Below are 18,110 nucleotides of genomic sequence, written 5' to 3'. Positions count from 1 at the left end.
AGCTTAGGGTCTCGGGAACTGATGGCACGGCCACCAATAGTGGAGCAATTTAAATTACAGATGCCCAAGAGGCCAGAATTCGAGAAGCACAAATATCAGAGGGTTGTGGGGCTGGGGAGATTACAGAGATAGGGAGGGACACAGCCATGGGAAAATTTGAAAACCAAGATGAGAATTATAAAATCAAGGCATTGCTTAACTGGGAGCCAATGTAGGTTAGTGAACACAGGGGTGATGGGTGAATGGGATTTGGTGTGAAAAAGGACACAGTTTTGGATGACCTCAGGTTTACAGAGGGTAGAATGTGGGAAGCTGGCCAGGAGTGTGTTGGAATAGTCAAATCTACAGTTAACAAAGGAACGGATGAAGGTTTCAGCAGCAGATGCGCTGAGGCAAGGGCGAAGTCAGGTAATGTTATGGAGGTAGAGATAGGCAGTCTTAGTGATGGCACAGATATGTAGTTGGAAGCACATCTCTGGTTTAACACCAAGGTTGAAAACAGTCTGCTCAGCCTCAGACAGTTGAAGCAAAACTTAACAGTATTCTCGTGTTGTGCAATATGTTTCTTGTTTTATATTTTTCATTCACCATCTCAATTGCTCCACTGATTACCACCCCTCTACCTATCTTTCTCCTTTAAGTTGCTCCTTAAAACCGATCTCTTTGCTCAAGCTTTTAGTCATCTGTCCTGATATCTCTTTTTGTGCTTCGGTGCTAACTTGGTCTGATAACGCTCATATGAGGCACTTTGGGATGCTTTTACTCCATTAAAGGTGCTATATAAATGCACGTTGTTATTGTTGCGTATCCTGTGTGTGATGGGAAAGCCTTAAATGGCTGCTGAATGAAATATTTAGTGTTCAGCAAACTCAGGCCTTGTCCTGACACATTGAGAAGATGGTTGTCAAAGGTGACTCTTCCAACCATTACATTTCAGCTACATTGGAGCACTTAGCTAACCGAGTTCCATTATTTCAGAAATCCATTCAGTAAAAATCACCAGCCACCTTAACTGTGGTTGGCTCTTATTATTTTGAAGAGATGCTTTGAAAGCTTTTGATCGTTTTCAAAGTAACCCCAGCTTTCTTACACTCGGTGCTTTATTTTGAGAAAACAAGTGCCGCCCTTAAAAATGCAGGTTTTGTTACAATCAAAGGCCTCAAAAAATCGATCCTGCTGTATATTTAGCACAGTTCAAAACCACCATAAAACTTTACACTTCAATACTTCTGCAACAAACCGTGTTAAACGAACATGCCAGTTACACTCCACGATTTGCATCAATTGTGAAGAAGCTTTGGGCTCAAGTTGATGTGAACTACAAACAACAGCGCTGGCGCAAAGTTGCCCAAATTGGACCGAAACCAGCAGTTTGAATGCACCTTGAGGAGATGTGCTCTCACATTGCTTCAACGTCCCAGCAGCTGCACTATAACAGTGTGAAAACATTACCCTGGCAGTTGTATTGACTACCGGGGAACATCTTAAAAAAAAAGCTGTATTTCCACTTATTAACGTAACTATCCTGTCGGCTCTTAGTTACCATTAAAATTTAACTGGAGTTTGAATGCCTGTAAGCAGAGCTCAAGTGCTCCAGCTTCCCTGGCCAAGGAACAGTGCACAGCTAGCTGTACAACTTGGATCTGCTGACCCCACAACACTTTGACCAGGTAAATATCTCAGACAGCTACCTGTAATATCACACTGCCCCATAAAGACAACAGAACTTCTATTTTCATCTTAAATAAAAGGACTAGCTATTTAAAGAAAGCTTAATTAATAGAAGGGACATCTTCATTTCACGTACAGCTTCATGTTGTTACTTGCAGTTTACTTTGGCTGCCTTGAATTATACCAGCATACTTATTAAAACACACAGCATGTGAGATCTTCAAACGCCCAAAGGCTTTACCAAATCCTGCTAAGCTTTGGTTTTAAAAGACCAATGGATCTGTCAATGAGTGATTTACAAGGACGGGTCCATTTTTTAAAAACTGCGTATCAAATGGAACCTGTGAATTCAAGTGCAAGCGATAGAAAAGACTGATCACATAGATAGAAAAGCACATCTGCCTGCTTTTACTTACAGCACTCATTAGCGAGTCTAACACACTGACAGCGAACGCTGTCCCGCATGCGAATGGCTGTGTCAAGTACAACTCAGTATCTGGGTCATCATCATCATCTTGGTCCAAGAATTGAACATTAGAGTCATTCACTGGAGAGATCAAAAGGAAAGTCAACAAGTTATCAGCACATATTGAATGGTCAAGGGAAAGGACATAAATGCACGATAGAAGCTATTGAACAGTCAACAGCAGCTTTGAGAGATTGGAAATTGTAATCTCTGAACTTTTTGCTCTAATTTATTTCATATTTCAGCGCAAAGTGCAAAGCATAGCAAGCAAGTAAAAATTATTCTTTCTTTTGTAACCCCTGAACTCTCTCTTCAGAATAAATCTAGCAAAAATAAACAGTTTGAAAGAAGGTTTGATCTGAAGTCTTGTTTTGATTTTTTTTCTCTTTTCAGACTTTCTGAGAGCACTGTGGAAAGAACTGTCAATCAGCATGACAGAAGCTGATAAATAGGCTGAAGCTGCAGAAATAAACTGCAAGCGAAATACTATGGAAACAGCTGCAAAGACAGAACGGTGAGGTCAAAGGGCAAGAGATACTCTGTGAAAGTAATAATCGTTAAAAAAAAATAGAAGGACACAACTAAGGCAGCCAACTTCAATTATAGCCAGCAAAAGAAAGACACTGACAGTGGAGAAATTTCTCTCAGCCAAATGAAAAGAAGAACTGATGAGCGAAGTGAAACTGTGGACAAAAGGAGAAAGGGGCTGCTTACCCAACTCAGTTATCATTGGTATGTTGGCTCCAATGTTTTTTTCCTGACTGAATGAAACCAAAGGGAGCAATTTGCCAGGTTTAACTAATAATGAACGAGAAATTGGTAAACAGGAGAGTACAAAGACACAAGAAAGAGAACATACAGGTAACGCTTTCAAAAGCACCAAAATAGAGAACCAGAACATTAAATATTTGCCTTCACAAGAATGCGTTTCTAAGCAAAGAACAGGTTTTCATTAACCAGATATAAAAGACAACAGGCTTAAGCATATATTAAAATAACAGTAAAGGTTTCTGTTTGAACTTATTAGGAACCATCTTATATATCTGTTAGCCATTAGGCAAGGTTCCTTTTTTTAAATATTCATCCGATTTTCTCTTTTCCTTTCTTGAAGGCACTGAACTATGGTTCCCTGGCAGTCGCCCATCTTGGCACTTCATGTTTGAGTCCAATGAGTAAGGCAGGCTATTCAATTAGTGGCTATGACAGCCAAATCTGATCCTGTATTCATCAATGTCAACACATAAATATTCAAACAAGAGCCATTGGAGAATGGACACTGGCTGACCTTTCCCCTTCCTAGTCACATCAGCTGATATCTACTGACAACACAGACCAGGAAGGCTGCAGGGATCTTCCTGCTCTGTATTAGTCCTTTCTACAGTCGGCAGTGGAATCACCAGTGTTTTTACCTCCCCCTTAGGAAATACAATACTTTTACAGAAAGCGCTTGTTGTCCTTGAAAGAAAACTTCAAAGAAGTTATTATGAAAATTACCATTGTCAGTTAGTTTCTGTCAGCAGAAATCACACATCACATATGTATAAACAACCCCTGCCAAAAAGCCCAATATTTAATAGTCAGGTGCTCAGTAACTTGCTTTGCTACTGAGCATACAGATTGTGTGTGTCAGTCTATGTGAACTTGAGAAAAATACCATGCATGCATTCACACAGTATGAATATTTTGGGTTGGGAGTATGCTATTTATTGTCCACACACAATGGTGACAGCTAAAGGCTCATGTTGGCGAATTATTAAGTAATGGTGGCCTCATCACAGGGAAACATGCACAACTCAGGACATTCATCTCTGTTTATCAAAAGAGACCTCCTGTCTCGACAGAGATGCTTGACTCATGTACCTGATCAGTAATGAATTTTATTTTCTCAGTCAGGTACCTCCTAACTGGAATTCAATATGGAATAGAATGCCAACCTGAAAATTACTAGAGTCGGCGACTGATGCCAGCTTAGCGTGTCTCTAATGAGACACTAGAGTTCTCCTTTAAATATAAATTTTGGTAAACCTCTCTAACAATGGAGATAAGATTTCTTTATTTGATCAGAATATAATGGAAGGTATTTGTAAGTCAAAATGAAATAATAACTGATAAGTTGTAAGGGTCACGTCATGAGGAATATTTGTTTATGGGTCGGATGGCAGTTTTACTTGAATGGCCATGTTGATGCTCATCGTGAAATGCAAGTTGCCCCTTTCTCTTTAGATTCAATAGGTTGCTTTTTTCAAGAGTTCTTTTAGGAGGAGATGAAATATTAATCTCACTGAACAGTGTTGCTTTAAATCTGGGTGTGTTGAGGATCTTGAACAAACGTTCAATCTCATTACTCCATCTCAAGAATATTTTGTCAAATGTGCAGTTGGCTGCCTTGGAAGAAAGGTTGCTTTGTAGCTCCCGTTGCTTCAGTTATGTGCAACAGACAGTGCATTAGTATTGCTGCAAAGCACCCAAATGCAGCAGTGATCAGAGACGAAAAAGTAGTTCCCATTTTAATGTTATCATCAGACCGGGTGAGAAACCTTTTGTAGCTTACCAGAGTGTGACAGTAGCAGTTTGATGTCATTTAACGTCTCTGCAATTTATTTTTTTTTTAACCGAGTGACACCACCTGAGATGTCATCTCCATCATGTAAGGCAGAAATGAGTCTGAGTGCCGAAGCAAAAGAGCGGATAGATTTTGTATCAGGTTGTTGCTGCACACGCAATTACAGACAATATTAATTGAAGTTTCAGAATTGTGACAAAATTACTGGGCTTAGCAAAGGATTGTGATATTAGTATGATAGAGAAAAGGATACTATCTACTACGCAATGTGTCATGGAATGTACACATATTGTACATATAGTCAGGTCATCACTATACTACAGGTGGTCTGGATTGTAGATACAAAGAACAAGAAATCAATTGGAGTGAAAATCACAGGGGAAAGTTCCCATAGGTGGAGATTATAGTCGACACATTTCCTCATCTGCAGCCAGTCTGTTAGAAGGTAGATATGAAAATATCTGTGCATTATAAAAAGGGTTATTGTTAATTCTGTTGCATACATAGGGTCCAAGTTTTGGTTAGTAAGATATTCATCTTGTCTATAGACACTGATGTTCATTTGTGAATACAATATGAATGTATTGGTAATGCACAATCAACTCCCATAAAGGCTAGACTCTGATTACTTATGGAAGTGGCTGATGCCACTGAACCCAGAAGGTAACTGCAGCAGACCGAATTTGTAACAAGAAAACCTCAATCGTAACAGCTACGACTCATGCCGTCAGTATTTGATGAAGTTCTCACCCTCATGAAATTGTCCTCACGATGGAAGCTCTGACATGAATTTAGTGATTCTGCACAGCACAAGAGCTGGATATCGAGAGGGTTTGAATAAAAACAAAATAACTCATGAGCTACATTTAGTTTAAAGAGTAACTTTGCAAGTTAGCTTGTGCTATCGATTGCCACCAAGCACAGATGATGATGTTTCAGTTCAAGTATTCAAAGGAGAATTGGATCAATTACTGATTCAGCAAAGAGTAGACCAATGCAGGTTCAGGTCAGGAAATCGCACTCGTGACATTAGCCATATAAGGTCCCAAATTAGAGCCAAGAGGACTGGCTAGACAGACTGGTCTGGTTTCTATATGAAGATTTTAACATCGACTGACGAACTCAAGCTGCCATGGTAGATGAACACCATCATCATGTGTAACTTCATCGAGAATACAGGGCCTTTGAAGAAATTCATTTTGCTAAATCTTCCATATTACAATAAAAGTAAGGTTCACTCTTTGTTTTGTGCTTAGTATCCTATTTTGAACTATTTTATTTAAGTATACAAAAGAAAATAATTAAGATGGAAAACCCACAACATTTATTTTAGACATTATTCGGTTAATTAACAGCACATTCCGCCTAATGACTGATTTTCTAGAAATTTGACCTCAAGAATAATATAAATAACTTTTTTTTCCTGGGGATTCTAAATTAAGCATCTTTTCTCCAAGAATAACCTGCTGCTATTCCTTTGATATATATTGTCTAATGTTCATGTTGTTTCTTAATTAGGTTCAAGCAACCTTTCATCTTAACTTGATTTTCACTCTCTAATTTTTTTAATGACTTTTGTGAGACGCAGCTGCACTGGAATTGAAAATGTTTCACTTTCAACATCAAACACTCCCAGGTCAGATGGAGCACAGGCAATGAGTTAAGAGGATATAACCCTCCCTCTTATTCTACCAACAATGGGAGCAGTATTGGGCAATAAAGATCAACCTCAGATTATAAAACATGTGAAAGTCACTTACGTGAGAGACTGATAAACCTGAATCTGAAAGATATGGAGTACAGGCCTAAAATTTGTAATAATGCCAAATTATAAATATCAATTTGGAAGCGATTTCACAAACAGAATTGATGATCTCCAAATCACATCATCAGACATAATCCATTTCCAGTGTAAAAGTGTAATGATAAGCTTCCCTATTGGCCTGGATTTTGCTGTGGTTCTGATGGCAGCACTTGCCATCATTACTGCACTGAAACTGATAGCTACTTCTGGAGTCTGCACATGCACAGAACAACACAGAAATCCAGAAGTTGCTGTCAGTACGTCTACGCTCCTCCATTGGGTTTGCTGTTGAATTCCCCACACTGCAATCTCCATTGTAATTAAGTACTGATGAGAATTCATCCCTTTGTTACCTCTTGACTTGGCTGTTCCAATGCACTCCTGGCTAGTCTCCCACATTCTACGCCCTGCAAACTTGAGGTTATCCAAACTCTGCAGCGCGTGTCCTAACTCCATTCACCTATCACCCTTGTGCTCGCTGCCCTACTTTGGGTCCCGGGCAAGCAACGTCTTGATTTTAAAATTCTCATCCTTGTTTTCAAACCCCTCCATGGCCTTGCCCCTCTCTATCTTTGTAATCTCTTCCAGCCTCACAACCCTCTGAGATATCTGCGCTCATCTAATTCTGGCCTCTTAAGCTTCCCCAGTTTGAATCGCTCCAACATTCGTGGCCATGCCTTCAGTTGCCTCGGCCCTACACTCTGGAATTCCTTCCCTACACCTCTCTGCCTCATTTAAGATGCTCCTTAAAACCTACCTGTCATGTTCATGGAGGGAACAGTGATGAAATATGAAATGAACTGGAGGAACTAAGTTAACTAAGTTACAAGAAAATGGACACTTTGCTACTGGCAACATGGTGGGAGAGGTTAGCTGATCCCCTCCTGTGCTCCAATCACAGTTTGTCTGTTGAGGAGAGGACCATTATTAATGTCTGAAATTGCCTTGAGGAGGCATACTGAAATGTAAAACAGCCCATGATAACAATTCCTATCAAAAGTTGGGCTTGCAAAGGCTTTTGCAGACAGACTGACTCTAAAGCCAAAGTCAAAATAAGTGCAAAATAACACCTATTTATCAAAATGGACCATATTCAGATGCCTTTATGTAACAATGGTCCCCACATCCTGGGACATTCCATGAACACCCCAGGGGATGACGTCTTGAGTCACCTGACTAAAACCAAAACCTGACAGATTTTTACCTTAAAAGATGTAACTGTTCTGGGACAGAGTTCACAGAAAACCATTTCCAGCCAGAGAAGCTGTGAGATTGATCCAGCTAAGCAATAAGCTGCCAGCACCATCTTTAAACTACTGAGGCTGAGTGATTGCAAGGTGACGTTGAAAACTCCCCATCTGAGAAATTGAACCAGGACTTCCACCACTAACTTCAGACTGAGTTTTAACCAAAGGCATCTGCGACACTTCATCAATTCCAAGACAAGGAACATTCAGGCCTGCAATGCTGTTAAAAATTCCTCCCGGAAAACCAAGAAGGTTTCAAAGTGAACTCTCTTTACAACAACCGAACTCTAATTGCATACTACCCTCTACTCTCTTTTCCTTGTGTGTCAATGCGTGAGTGGGTGAGGTTGCGAGCATTTTTGGGTATTATTTTAATAAATAAATAGTTATCTTTCTTTTTAAATCCAGGAGAATACTGTTGTTTTTCTGTTTATTTGATCCTTAAACAGTCAGGGACTAATACACTATTTTAAGGTACTATCTGCAGTCTGTTGAGAGGTGAAAAGTGAAAGCTACTGACACCATTTCCCAGCTGTCCACAACATACCTCTCTGACCAAAAATGTGGTCATCTGACCTTATATCTCCTTATGTGGCTTGGTGACATATTTTGTTTTACAATGCTCCTGTAAAGCACCTTGGGATGTTTTATTATATTAAAGGTGCTATATAAGTAGTTGTTAATGTAGTAGAACTTCCACTCATATGCTGTTAATAGCTCTTTTAAAACTCTTGAACAAGTTACACCTTGTTAAACACCCTCACTGGCCCTGAAAAGCTAATTTTATGTTTTTGAAATGTCAAATTTATCCACTATGATAAAAAAAATCCATATTTTTAAAAAAAATTATTTTTATAAGTTTATCTTTATTTTAGCTTCTATCTTAATCCAATCAAAATAATTTATTTCACTATCTGAAAATTTAAATTAGAAGTGAATGGATTCAGTAGTTCTAACTTCCTGGTTTGCTGTGTGTGATTATGTGATACTTCAATGTGATTGGCTGCTTACACTGCTTGCTGACATCACTGCAGATGAACGTCAAGACATCCTCTTGACTTGATGCCCCATTTAAACTGCCATCAGGAAAGGGGAAAATCCAGCCACAGAGATCTCCAGATCTTTGTGGGCAACTTTCTTTGAGATCAGTGGTGAATGGCCTTGTTTCACTGCTGACTGCAAAGTCTGTGCCATTGTAATATCTATAAACAAGTTACAGGTGTTGTAGTAACACTGACCAAAGTTGAAAAGATGACTGCTTTCAGCCTCAAGAAAATCTATTTAAATACACACTATTGAGATTAGAACTACATTTGATTAGAACTACATTTGGTCAGCACTGCGCTTTCCAACCTGATTTGTAAAAGGTAAATGTGTGATAGGGTATTGAGTCGTCGCAACTAAGGATCATTCGTGGGCCTGCACTGAGTTAGCTGATCTCAGTTGTGGTGGCTGCAGTTGTCCATAGCATCCGTTGGCTAGGGGAAGAATAAAAATTGGCAAGGGTTGAACCTGGGACCTTCTAGGTCTGAATGACTCAGTGCCACTTCCCACATTTACCCACAGGCTATCAGGAGAGGAGGCACTGCTCACCAGACTGGTTACGGCTTCAATAACGTCCTAAGTAATATAGATTTCCTTGAAAAGTGAACAGTCGTCTTTCGACCTTTGATCAGTCAGGTTCCAACAATCTGTAGATAAACATTACAGCAGAAGCCCTTGAGCACAATGGATCTGAATTCTGTCCATATCATTGAACAATTAGCTAGAGTAGGAGTCAGTGGGAATGCCAGCCATTGACCAATGCGTCTGTGCTGCACTCCCCAAGGCTTCAGTTTAGTATTTCTATTACATTTGACAAAAGAATCTACAGCTTCTAGCTCCTGTCCTAACTAGAATAGCATTGTCTAAGACATTTTTATGAAACCATTGCTATTAAGTTCTAGGAAATATTCTCAAATCAAGCATTAAGAATATTGAAATACAAATAAGTACTTACTCTTACCACACATGATTTTACAGAGCTACATTGGTAGGTTCTGTTGGGATGCTAGAATTCTTCAATCCGTGCTCCCACCGAGCAGGGAGCCTCAATTCCCAAAATTTACCCTATTGTCTCATGCCTTTTATTAGATCAAGCACAAGTTAAAATCAAGGATAGGCCTTTCCTGCTATGTGTAGCTTTCTTCTAAATCATTCACAGGATGTGGTCGTTGCTGGTTTGGACAGCATTTTTGCCCATCCCGAATTGCCCTTGAGAAGGTGGTGGTCAGCCACCTTCGTAAACTGCTGCAGCCCATGTAGAGAAGGTACGTGCACAGTTCTATTACGTAGGTAGCGCCAGGATTTTGACCCAGCGGCAATGAAGGAATGACAATATATTTCCAAGTCTGCATGATGTGGAACTTGGAGGGGAACTTGAGTTGGTGGTGTGCCCATGCAGCTGTTGCCCTTGCCCCAGGTGGTAGATATCGTGGGTTTTGAAGATGCTATTGAAGAAGTCTTTGTGAGCTGCTACAGTGCATCTTGTAGATGGTGCACACTGCGCCGGTGGTGGAGAGAGTAAATGTTTAAAGTGATGAATGAGATGTCAATCATCTATAGAAAGAGTATGTGTGTGGCTTCCCTAGTACATTGCCCTTGAGCAGAATCAATGTTTGCAAATACCAACCAAGGAAGGAGTCACTATGGCACTGAAACTTAAACTTAGAAACTTTACTTGAGGGGGCTGTTGTTGACTGGTGACAAATGGCAATTATGTCAAGTAACTGACATGATAATGCCATGGTCCTGTGTTTTTTTTTCCTCGGAAATTTTGGGGTGCCCTTTAAGACTGAAAAAAGAACAGTGCACCTTTAAGAACTCTCCAGAGGCACAGTGAGCCAGGGTGCATTCTGGTTGCCAAGTAACAGCCAGAGAGAGAGAGGACATGAGATTCAATCTTGCAGTTTGACTTTTGAAAACTGGCTGGCTGAGACTGGTTTGCAGAGAGAGAGATTGTTCCAGCAACTGAAGGAAGAAGCAGAGCTCTGAGACAATTTAAACTGAAGGAAGAAAAGCTGTGTTATCTCTCTCTCAAAATTCTACAAAGCTTCAAGCCGAATTAATTCCATTAAAAAAAAAGAAAAAAGCTTGTTTCTTTCACACCAAATTATTGATATCTGCTGTGTTCATCGCTGGGAAAAAAGAGTTTAATACTACAACAGCCAAACTGTTGAACCCCTATCTTTGGAAGGACCTTCTGTTTTCATCGGGCCTTGGAAGACTGCAAGTGAACTTTGACTGTGTTGTATTGAAAGACCATTTGTCAGGAATGTAATTTGCAAAGACTTTTTTTTTCTACTTTTTTGGTCAGCTAATTTAAAACCGAGTATATGTATGCGAATGCAGGAGTTAGATTTTTAAGTAAGAATTTATAACGTCTTTAGATAGTGGTTTATCTTAGCAGTGTTTAAGATTTTAGTTTTTAAAAAATAAATAGTTAATTTGTTAATATCTAAAGATACTTGGTTTGGTTTGCTTCACTTGGGGGTTAGTAAATTGTTCAACTTGGCTGCTTTTTACTTTGATTTGGAAAGCTTAAAGAAATTTGATGTGACCCGTGGAGCAACGGGACTGAATTGACAGTGCATTGCTCCCACCACAATCAGAATTATATATTTTGATTGGGGGCTTTGTCCTGAGCGGTCGTAACAATAAGGTGACTAATACACACCCCGTACATGATTAATGGGTTAAAAAATATATAGTCAATTGAGAGGAAGAAATCTGATCCTCTTACCTAGCTCAGTCATCATTGGGATGTTGGCCCCGGTGGTGACAGAGGTCTGCCGGACTAGGCCATGGACTGGACTGTTGTCTGGCGATGCTCTGTCCATTCCCGGAGGTGTGAATCCTGGGCAGTGAAGAAATAATTGTCAGAAAATCAAAAATTCTACCTCTTAGTTGCCTCGTTTAGAAAAATGAACAGGTGCATTCTTGTATAGATATGTGGTCCCACTCGCCTGATTCTCTCTAATATTCAGTGTTGAGGTGTTTCTGTGCAGGAAAACCTCCCCTGTTAAGAGCAATTGACTTCTAGTCATGCAAGTTTGATTAAATAGTAATGGTGAAAATGCACATTCTTGATTTTTTTTTGCTGGAAAACCATAATTAAATAGCACACATATAGCGTTAGCACAGTTGTCAAAATGTAACTTTATCTGTGCTCCATCTACAAAAAGATCTGCTCGAAATCAAGAAATTGAAAAGTAAAATACTATATCGTAAGCTCTCATTATAAAGCTCTCTGATGTGCCACAGCTTCTGATACAACATGCATTGCTGATAAATAAAGTATACACAAACTCCGAGTTGCAAGAGCCCCTCCACTGAAATATGATATTTGTATGCCTCCCGAAGGGAGTGTGATAGTGAAGGGCTACAGTACAAAGGAAGCTGTCAACATCTTAAGTTCAGAGAAATGACTTGTGCTTTAAAGCCAAACAAAACCCCCCAAAAATTGTTAAGAATTCTAATTGAAGTGATAAGCATCAACTGATCAGACATTCCTCAATTTGGCAATATGTGAGGAACAGTAAAAATCAACTCCTGTAGCTTCTCTTAAACTGAGTTCTTCCCCTTCTTTTTAATCTTGGTAGATCAGAAACTCCATGCTGTAAGCTTTTATTCTAAATTAATTTTTGGTTTGGTGCTCACATTAATGTTTCACCAAACTGACAAGCCCACTAGCAGCAACCTGAAATAATTTCATCAATAAAGGTCACTTGATACTTATTTAGTATTTACAGTTTCCCATCATGTTGCAGATATTAATTTTACATGTTCTCCATTTGGATACTATATAGTGAACATAAAACCCTTTTTATCAGATATGTTAACATTCAGAGTCCTAAAAGAACCCCACAAACATGCCATTTCTTTGAAGCCATGGAACTTGACATTTTTCATTTTCCATGTTGACAAGTCAACACCTAAAGCCAGGAATGCTGTATACATAATACATAGACTTCAGGTTTTTTGAGAGGGCTTCAGGCCATTAGTTAATGCTGACACAATAAAATCCAAGCTGCTGGTTTTTGAATTGTTATCTTAAAAAAAAACGACCTCAGAGTTTTAAATGAAACACATTCTTCCAATTGTTTTAAGTAATGCTACCTAAAATTGCTCTTTTCAAATGGAAATCTTCCCCAAACATTAATTACATATTTTATGTTTCCAAACAGCTTCAACTTAAATGAAGAATAGCATTCAATTGATGCTGAGGATGAAGCTTCTAGAGACGATCAAAGTGTCACATTTATTCACGATTTTGCCTTTTTAAATAACTTGTGTTAACAGTTGTTGTTCAAGGGGATCTGTAATGCATCTTTCAGGATGGTAATAACAAAAAGAAAGCACAGGCCTTTATTGTTCTCATGCAAATTTCCTGGCTGCAGTTTTGTTCTCTATATGTTAGAGCTCAGTGTGGCTTGAAAAGCTCAACTTACACAAATTGCCTGTAACCACAGCAGAATAAAAGACAAAGGAAGAGTGAGTGAATGAGGAGGTCAAAATACCTGGAAACAAAACAATTTAAATCACTAAACGAGAACAAAATGAAATGTGATTTTTTTTTTAAAAGAACGAAACAGCTTTAGCAGATCGAAACTAGATTTCTATTACCTTTCACCTTATTTCAAACAACTGTTCTGTGTATAATTCCTTTCCTGTCTCAATAAAAAAATGAAGCTACTTTGAGTTCTGAATGCTGACAGATTCATGTTAACAAAGGATCTTTAATTTCTCCAGAAAAAACAGGACTCAATGAAAAATTAACAGATATTATTACAGAGCACTTCTGCATCATACCCAAACCAACATTTCACAGTCTGTCCAAACCACATTTAATATTCTTGGTGTTATAAGAATAATTCAGCACAACCTCCATGCAGATATAATATGGTACATGTATTTGTGCGATTGGCAAGTACAGAGGAGAGTAGGACACATAGGACTACACTTGTTATTATTCTTTAGTTCTACTTGAGAAAAGTCTAACCATTTATTGCTTTTAACACTATAGCCCACAGAGGATTCCTGTAGAAGATGCTGTCTTATTCTATGTACTGCACTGTTCAAATGATACAACTCCCATGTTGTTTGAGACTCTTAGTTACTGTAGTTGTACATGAGAGCTAATATGGAAATAATAAAAAAGGAAGCTGACAGCATGCCTCTGTAGTATTGGTGACAAACATCCCAGCGTGGCTGAAGATACTTTTATGGGTGACACAGATCAAGACACCAACTGACATATTTTAAGATGGTAATCATTGTATGATGCTCGGCAGACAGTGAACTAAAACAATTGTCAGATAGAAGAACAATAAGTGAACATCATGATAAATAAAAATCAATGACTGGATTAAATACTTTTTAATATCACATTAGTATCTCTTGCAACATAAATTATGCAAATTTCACACCAAAGCTTATGTGAAAATTATGCAGATTATAACTTGATTAGGCTTTTATCATGAGACCCAATTTGGCTTTTTTATCTATTAAGCTTCAATAAATGAGGCATCTGAATAGCTCCCCTGAGCAGCTGCAGTAATAACTACACCAGCAGTTATTTCAGCTTTTGATGTTAAAGTAGTTCTACATGTACAAAGAGTGGCCGGGGGCAGGGGGAGGGGGAGGGGCAGGGGGAGGGGGACGGGGAAAAGAATTATTTATCTTAATGTACAAGTTTACATTTCAGATACTATAATCCAAAGCGGCTTTGACAAATCAAGAACATGGAAGATGCTGTCAGGACACCTGGGATATCGCAAAATATATATAAAGTAACTGTATATCAACATCAATTTAAGTACAGGTGATTGAAATACAGACCAGCAGACTAGCTGCCACAATGGACCATCAAATGGCAGTGCAGTTGCCATTCAGTTGAACAGCTCCATGTTGGGGCATGAAACAATTTATAATCTATTAGAGACTAGTTTAGCCTTTGTTGATTCCTCCCCTAATGAAGGCATAGTGTCATATCACCAACTGGAAGTATGTTTAACATCTACATTCACAAAAAAAACAATATTTTTCCCTAATATTGACAGATCATTTCTTTTTTTTGGGCATTAACTCTTCAATGAGGAATTCTTGGCAAAGCCAAGAACAGCCAGCTTCAACAGTGCTGCAAAAATAAAAGTGTTGACTACAACATCTGCTCGATAGGACCGAGGAAAGAATGAAGGGTGAGGGTGGTACTTGGGGGGGGCGGGGTGAAGTGTTTCAAATTCATTTGATATTGACCTCATTCTCTCAATCCTGTCCATCTTATTCTTCTTACTCCTAATCTGGGTCGTTCAATGGAGGAGCTGAGCTTTGCCTATTATACTCGAGCCTGTGTCTTGGTAATTCCTATGCATTCTTGATGGCATCCATAGGGCTAAACATGGACTGGATCTCTCTTGCATTGTACCATTTTGGAACTCCTATCTTAATATGGAGATGAAGGATATATATGGGTGATGAATTATATACATACAAAACACATTGTACTTGTAAAGAGTTATGAAGAACAATTTGATATCGCAAACTAATTATATTACACATGCGCAGATGCCAAAAATGAACTGCTGCAAGGAGTGTACACAGCTTCAATCATTCCACTTTATACCTTTAAAATCAAAACTTGCCGTTCTACAAATAGTTTTTCTTGAAAACCGTGACATGGATTTTTTTTGTTAGGGTAATTTTTTGTGAACATGTTTAACATGGGAGCAAGACTTGGAGCAGCAATATGGAAGAAAATCATTCCCAATTTCTACTGCTTTTGCTTCCCTTGTTTACTCTCAAAAACCTTTCCATGAAACTTTACATTCAGAGGGAATCACTGTTCTCATTATGCACTGTCTGATGCAAAGTGACCATAAAGTTTGGCGATGCAACACAGTTCTTTGAATAGTGCCCTATGATCTTTTACATCCCGAGGCAGATGGGGCCTCGGTTTAATACCACATCCGAAAGTGCAGCACTCTCTCAGTACTGCACTGGAGCATCTTTCTAGATTATGTGCTCAAGTCTATGGAATGGAACCTGAACCCAAGACCAGCGGACTGAGAGGCAAGCCAGCTTCTACGAAGTCAAGGCCCAATTTTAATTTTCATTGAAGTTAATGGAAATGAAAATGAAACAGTTTCTATCACGAGTGGCTGATCCACAATACCAGATTGATGCCTTGGCAGAAGATCTAACCCCCAAGAGTCAACCACATCAACTGGACTTTCCCTTCGGGGGTGTGAGATAGTAGTTGGGACTATTTATGGGTCCCGAACCCACCCCTGGAGGTAAACAGTCAATATTTGGGATTTTCAGAGAGGCGCTCCTTAATTGGCATGGAGACAGGTTCTCTGCCCAATTAAGGGCGGCGGGTGGGCTCTGGAAGCTGAAGGGCCAACCAGAGGCTTTTCAGCTTGAGAGGAGCAGCAGCCTGCAATAGATGGTAAGTATCTGACAGGGCACTTCAACATGGATGCACCCTCTCCAAAAAAACAGATACAGCAGCTAGGCCACCACTGTGATGGTGGGGGGAAAGAATCCCTCTACAGGGTGACCTTTGCTGCATCTGCACCCAGGCAGACAGCAAGCACCTCTGGGCCTGCCTGGAACACTGGTTCCCCCCGCCACTGCCGCCCCTAACCAGTCTACCACTGGGTACACGTCTTCAAGCAGTTGAAACACTCCGTCAGTTCAGGAAACTGGAGGCCGACTGGAATTTTCCATTCGGCCTCCTTGAGTGCAGTCAACAAGGCTCTTAATGAGCCTAACTGGCTACCTGCCTCATGAAGGCAGGTAGCCTTACCAGCCCTGAACCTGCCTCAGCAAAAATGGCCAACACCCGGATTGGGGTCGGGAAACTGGCACGCTGGCCAGCGCTGATATTTTCGGGCTTCACCTGCTTCCATTCCGACTCTCGATGAGGCCTGAAAATTCAGCCCATAGTGTGGTTCTGGAGTCACATGGCAGCCAGATTGGGAGTGGTGCCAGTTTCCATTCCCTGAAAGGCATTAGTGAACCAACTGAATCAGGCAGCTTTCATGCTCATTTTCTGGTGCTAGCCCACAGATTTATTAAATTCAATTTACCAAGGTGACATGCTGAGATTTGAACTCATCTCTGGATTGCTAGTCCAGTAACACAGCCATTGGCCTACTGTACCCATGTGCTCATTTGAATTATGTTACATATTTTGATGCACTAAAATGGCAAATAGAAAACAAAATCAGAAGAAATATCAATTGTTACTCAACAGAGAATAGGCAGTTTTTTGACATGGAATGGGATTAGTTCAAACAGCGAGCATCTGCTTCTCTCTCCATAGATGCTGTCTGACCTGATGAGTATTTCCAGCACTTTGTTTTTATTTCAGATTTCCAGCATCTGCAATATTTTGCTTTTATTTATTATGAGAATAGTGCAGATACTCTTATATCATTTGGCAAGGTGACTGCAGATCTTTGAACCAACTTTTTATAGAAAAATCTCCTGATGATTCTGTGTGAAATGTAAGGAGAATATCCAGGAATGAGAGAAAAAAAAACTTTCGCAACAAATTCAGAACTGGTGGCATAGCAACTCTAAACTGGATCAGCAAAGCCACATGGATTTATTTTTGTCTGTCTGTGTTTGTGTTACAGAAAGAGAGATAGGGTAAAGGAGAAATAGGCACAATGAATGGAAATGTGCAAGAGCCAAAAGGAGTTGGAGACAGGGGAGACAAAAGTGTGCAAGAGCCAAATAGAATAGGAGATTGGGCAGAGCGGCACATGGTAAAAAATAAAATCAAAATGAGGGTCATGGTTTTTTGTTGAACTCAATGTGCTGGTCTTAAATATGTTTTTGCTTTTGGACAGAGCTGTTCATTATTCTGCCATTAACAATCTCTTTGGACAAATGCTTTCTTTTACTACAACTATTACCACTCCCTTTGCCTTTTATTCCATGACATCTTTGCCATTTAATTTCTCCTGCCCTCGACTCTATCACAGACCTTCCCATTTGTTCTTCCTCCCCCTCCCCTCTTTGAATGGCATAAAACCCATCACATTTTTACCTTCCTTCAGTTCTGATGAAGAGTCATATCCGACTTGAAACATCAACTCTGTTTCTCTCTTCACAGATGCTGCCAGACCTGCTGAGTATTTCCAACACTTTCCGTTTTTATTATGTTAACAGTTTCCCACTGGCAAAGGTGATGATTGTTGAATTAAATATTATGAATATATATACATATTTAAAGAATATATGCATGAAACTATTGCTATTTTCACTAAAATTTGGATCTTCAGTCTGGATCTCGCAGCAAAAGGAGAA

The 18,110-nt window shown here is 39.5% G+C and overlaps 1 protein-coding gene and 1 long non-coding RNA gene across 7 annotated transcripts in view; one reads left to right on the top strand and one right to left on the bottom strand.

Moving 5' to 3' along the window:
• The window catches only part of kcnma1a (potassium large conductance calcium-activated channel, subfamily M, alpha member 1a), a 787,618-nt gene that overhangs the window by 45,090 nt on the left and 724,418 nt on the right, over positions 1-18,110 (bottom strand). For 4 of the 6 annotated variants that reach the window (XM_068020590.1, XM_068020585.1, XM_068020588.1 and 1 more), the window contains 3 exons: positions 11,533-11,646; positions 2,852-2,935; positions 2,088-2,218 (listed from right to left, as the gene is read on the bottom strand). In XM_068020590.1, coding sequence (XP_067876691.1) covers positions 2,088-2,218; positions 2,852-2,935; positions 11,533-11,646 — 329 coding nt within the window. The remainder of the gene's footprint in view (positions 1-2,087; positions 2,219-2,851; positions 2,936-11,532; positions 11,647-18,110) is intronic. The other 2 variants (XM_068020591.1, XM_068020587.1) reach the window with 1 other exon arrangement.
• Positions 1,589-13,881, top strand: LOC137355457 (uncharacterized). Its single transcript, XR_010970928.1, has 3 exons — positions 1,589-1,670; positions 2,531-2,869; positions 12,977-13,881. It is a non-coding gene; the product is annotated as an uncharacterized lncRNA (long non-coding RNA).

The sequence above is a fragment of the Heterodontus francisci genome, chromosome 42 (assembly GCF_036365525.1).
Source record: "Heterodontus francisci isolate sHetFra1 chromosome 42, sHetFra1.hap1, whole genome shotgun sequence".
Lineage (NCBI taxonomy): Eukaryota > Metazoa > Chordata > Chondrichthyes > Heterodontiformes > Heterodontidae > Heterodontus > Heterodontus francisci.
This window is presented reverse-complemented; position numbering and strand designations above follow the sequence as displayed.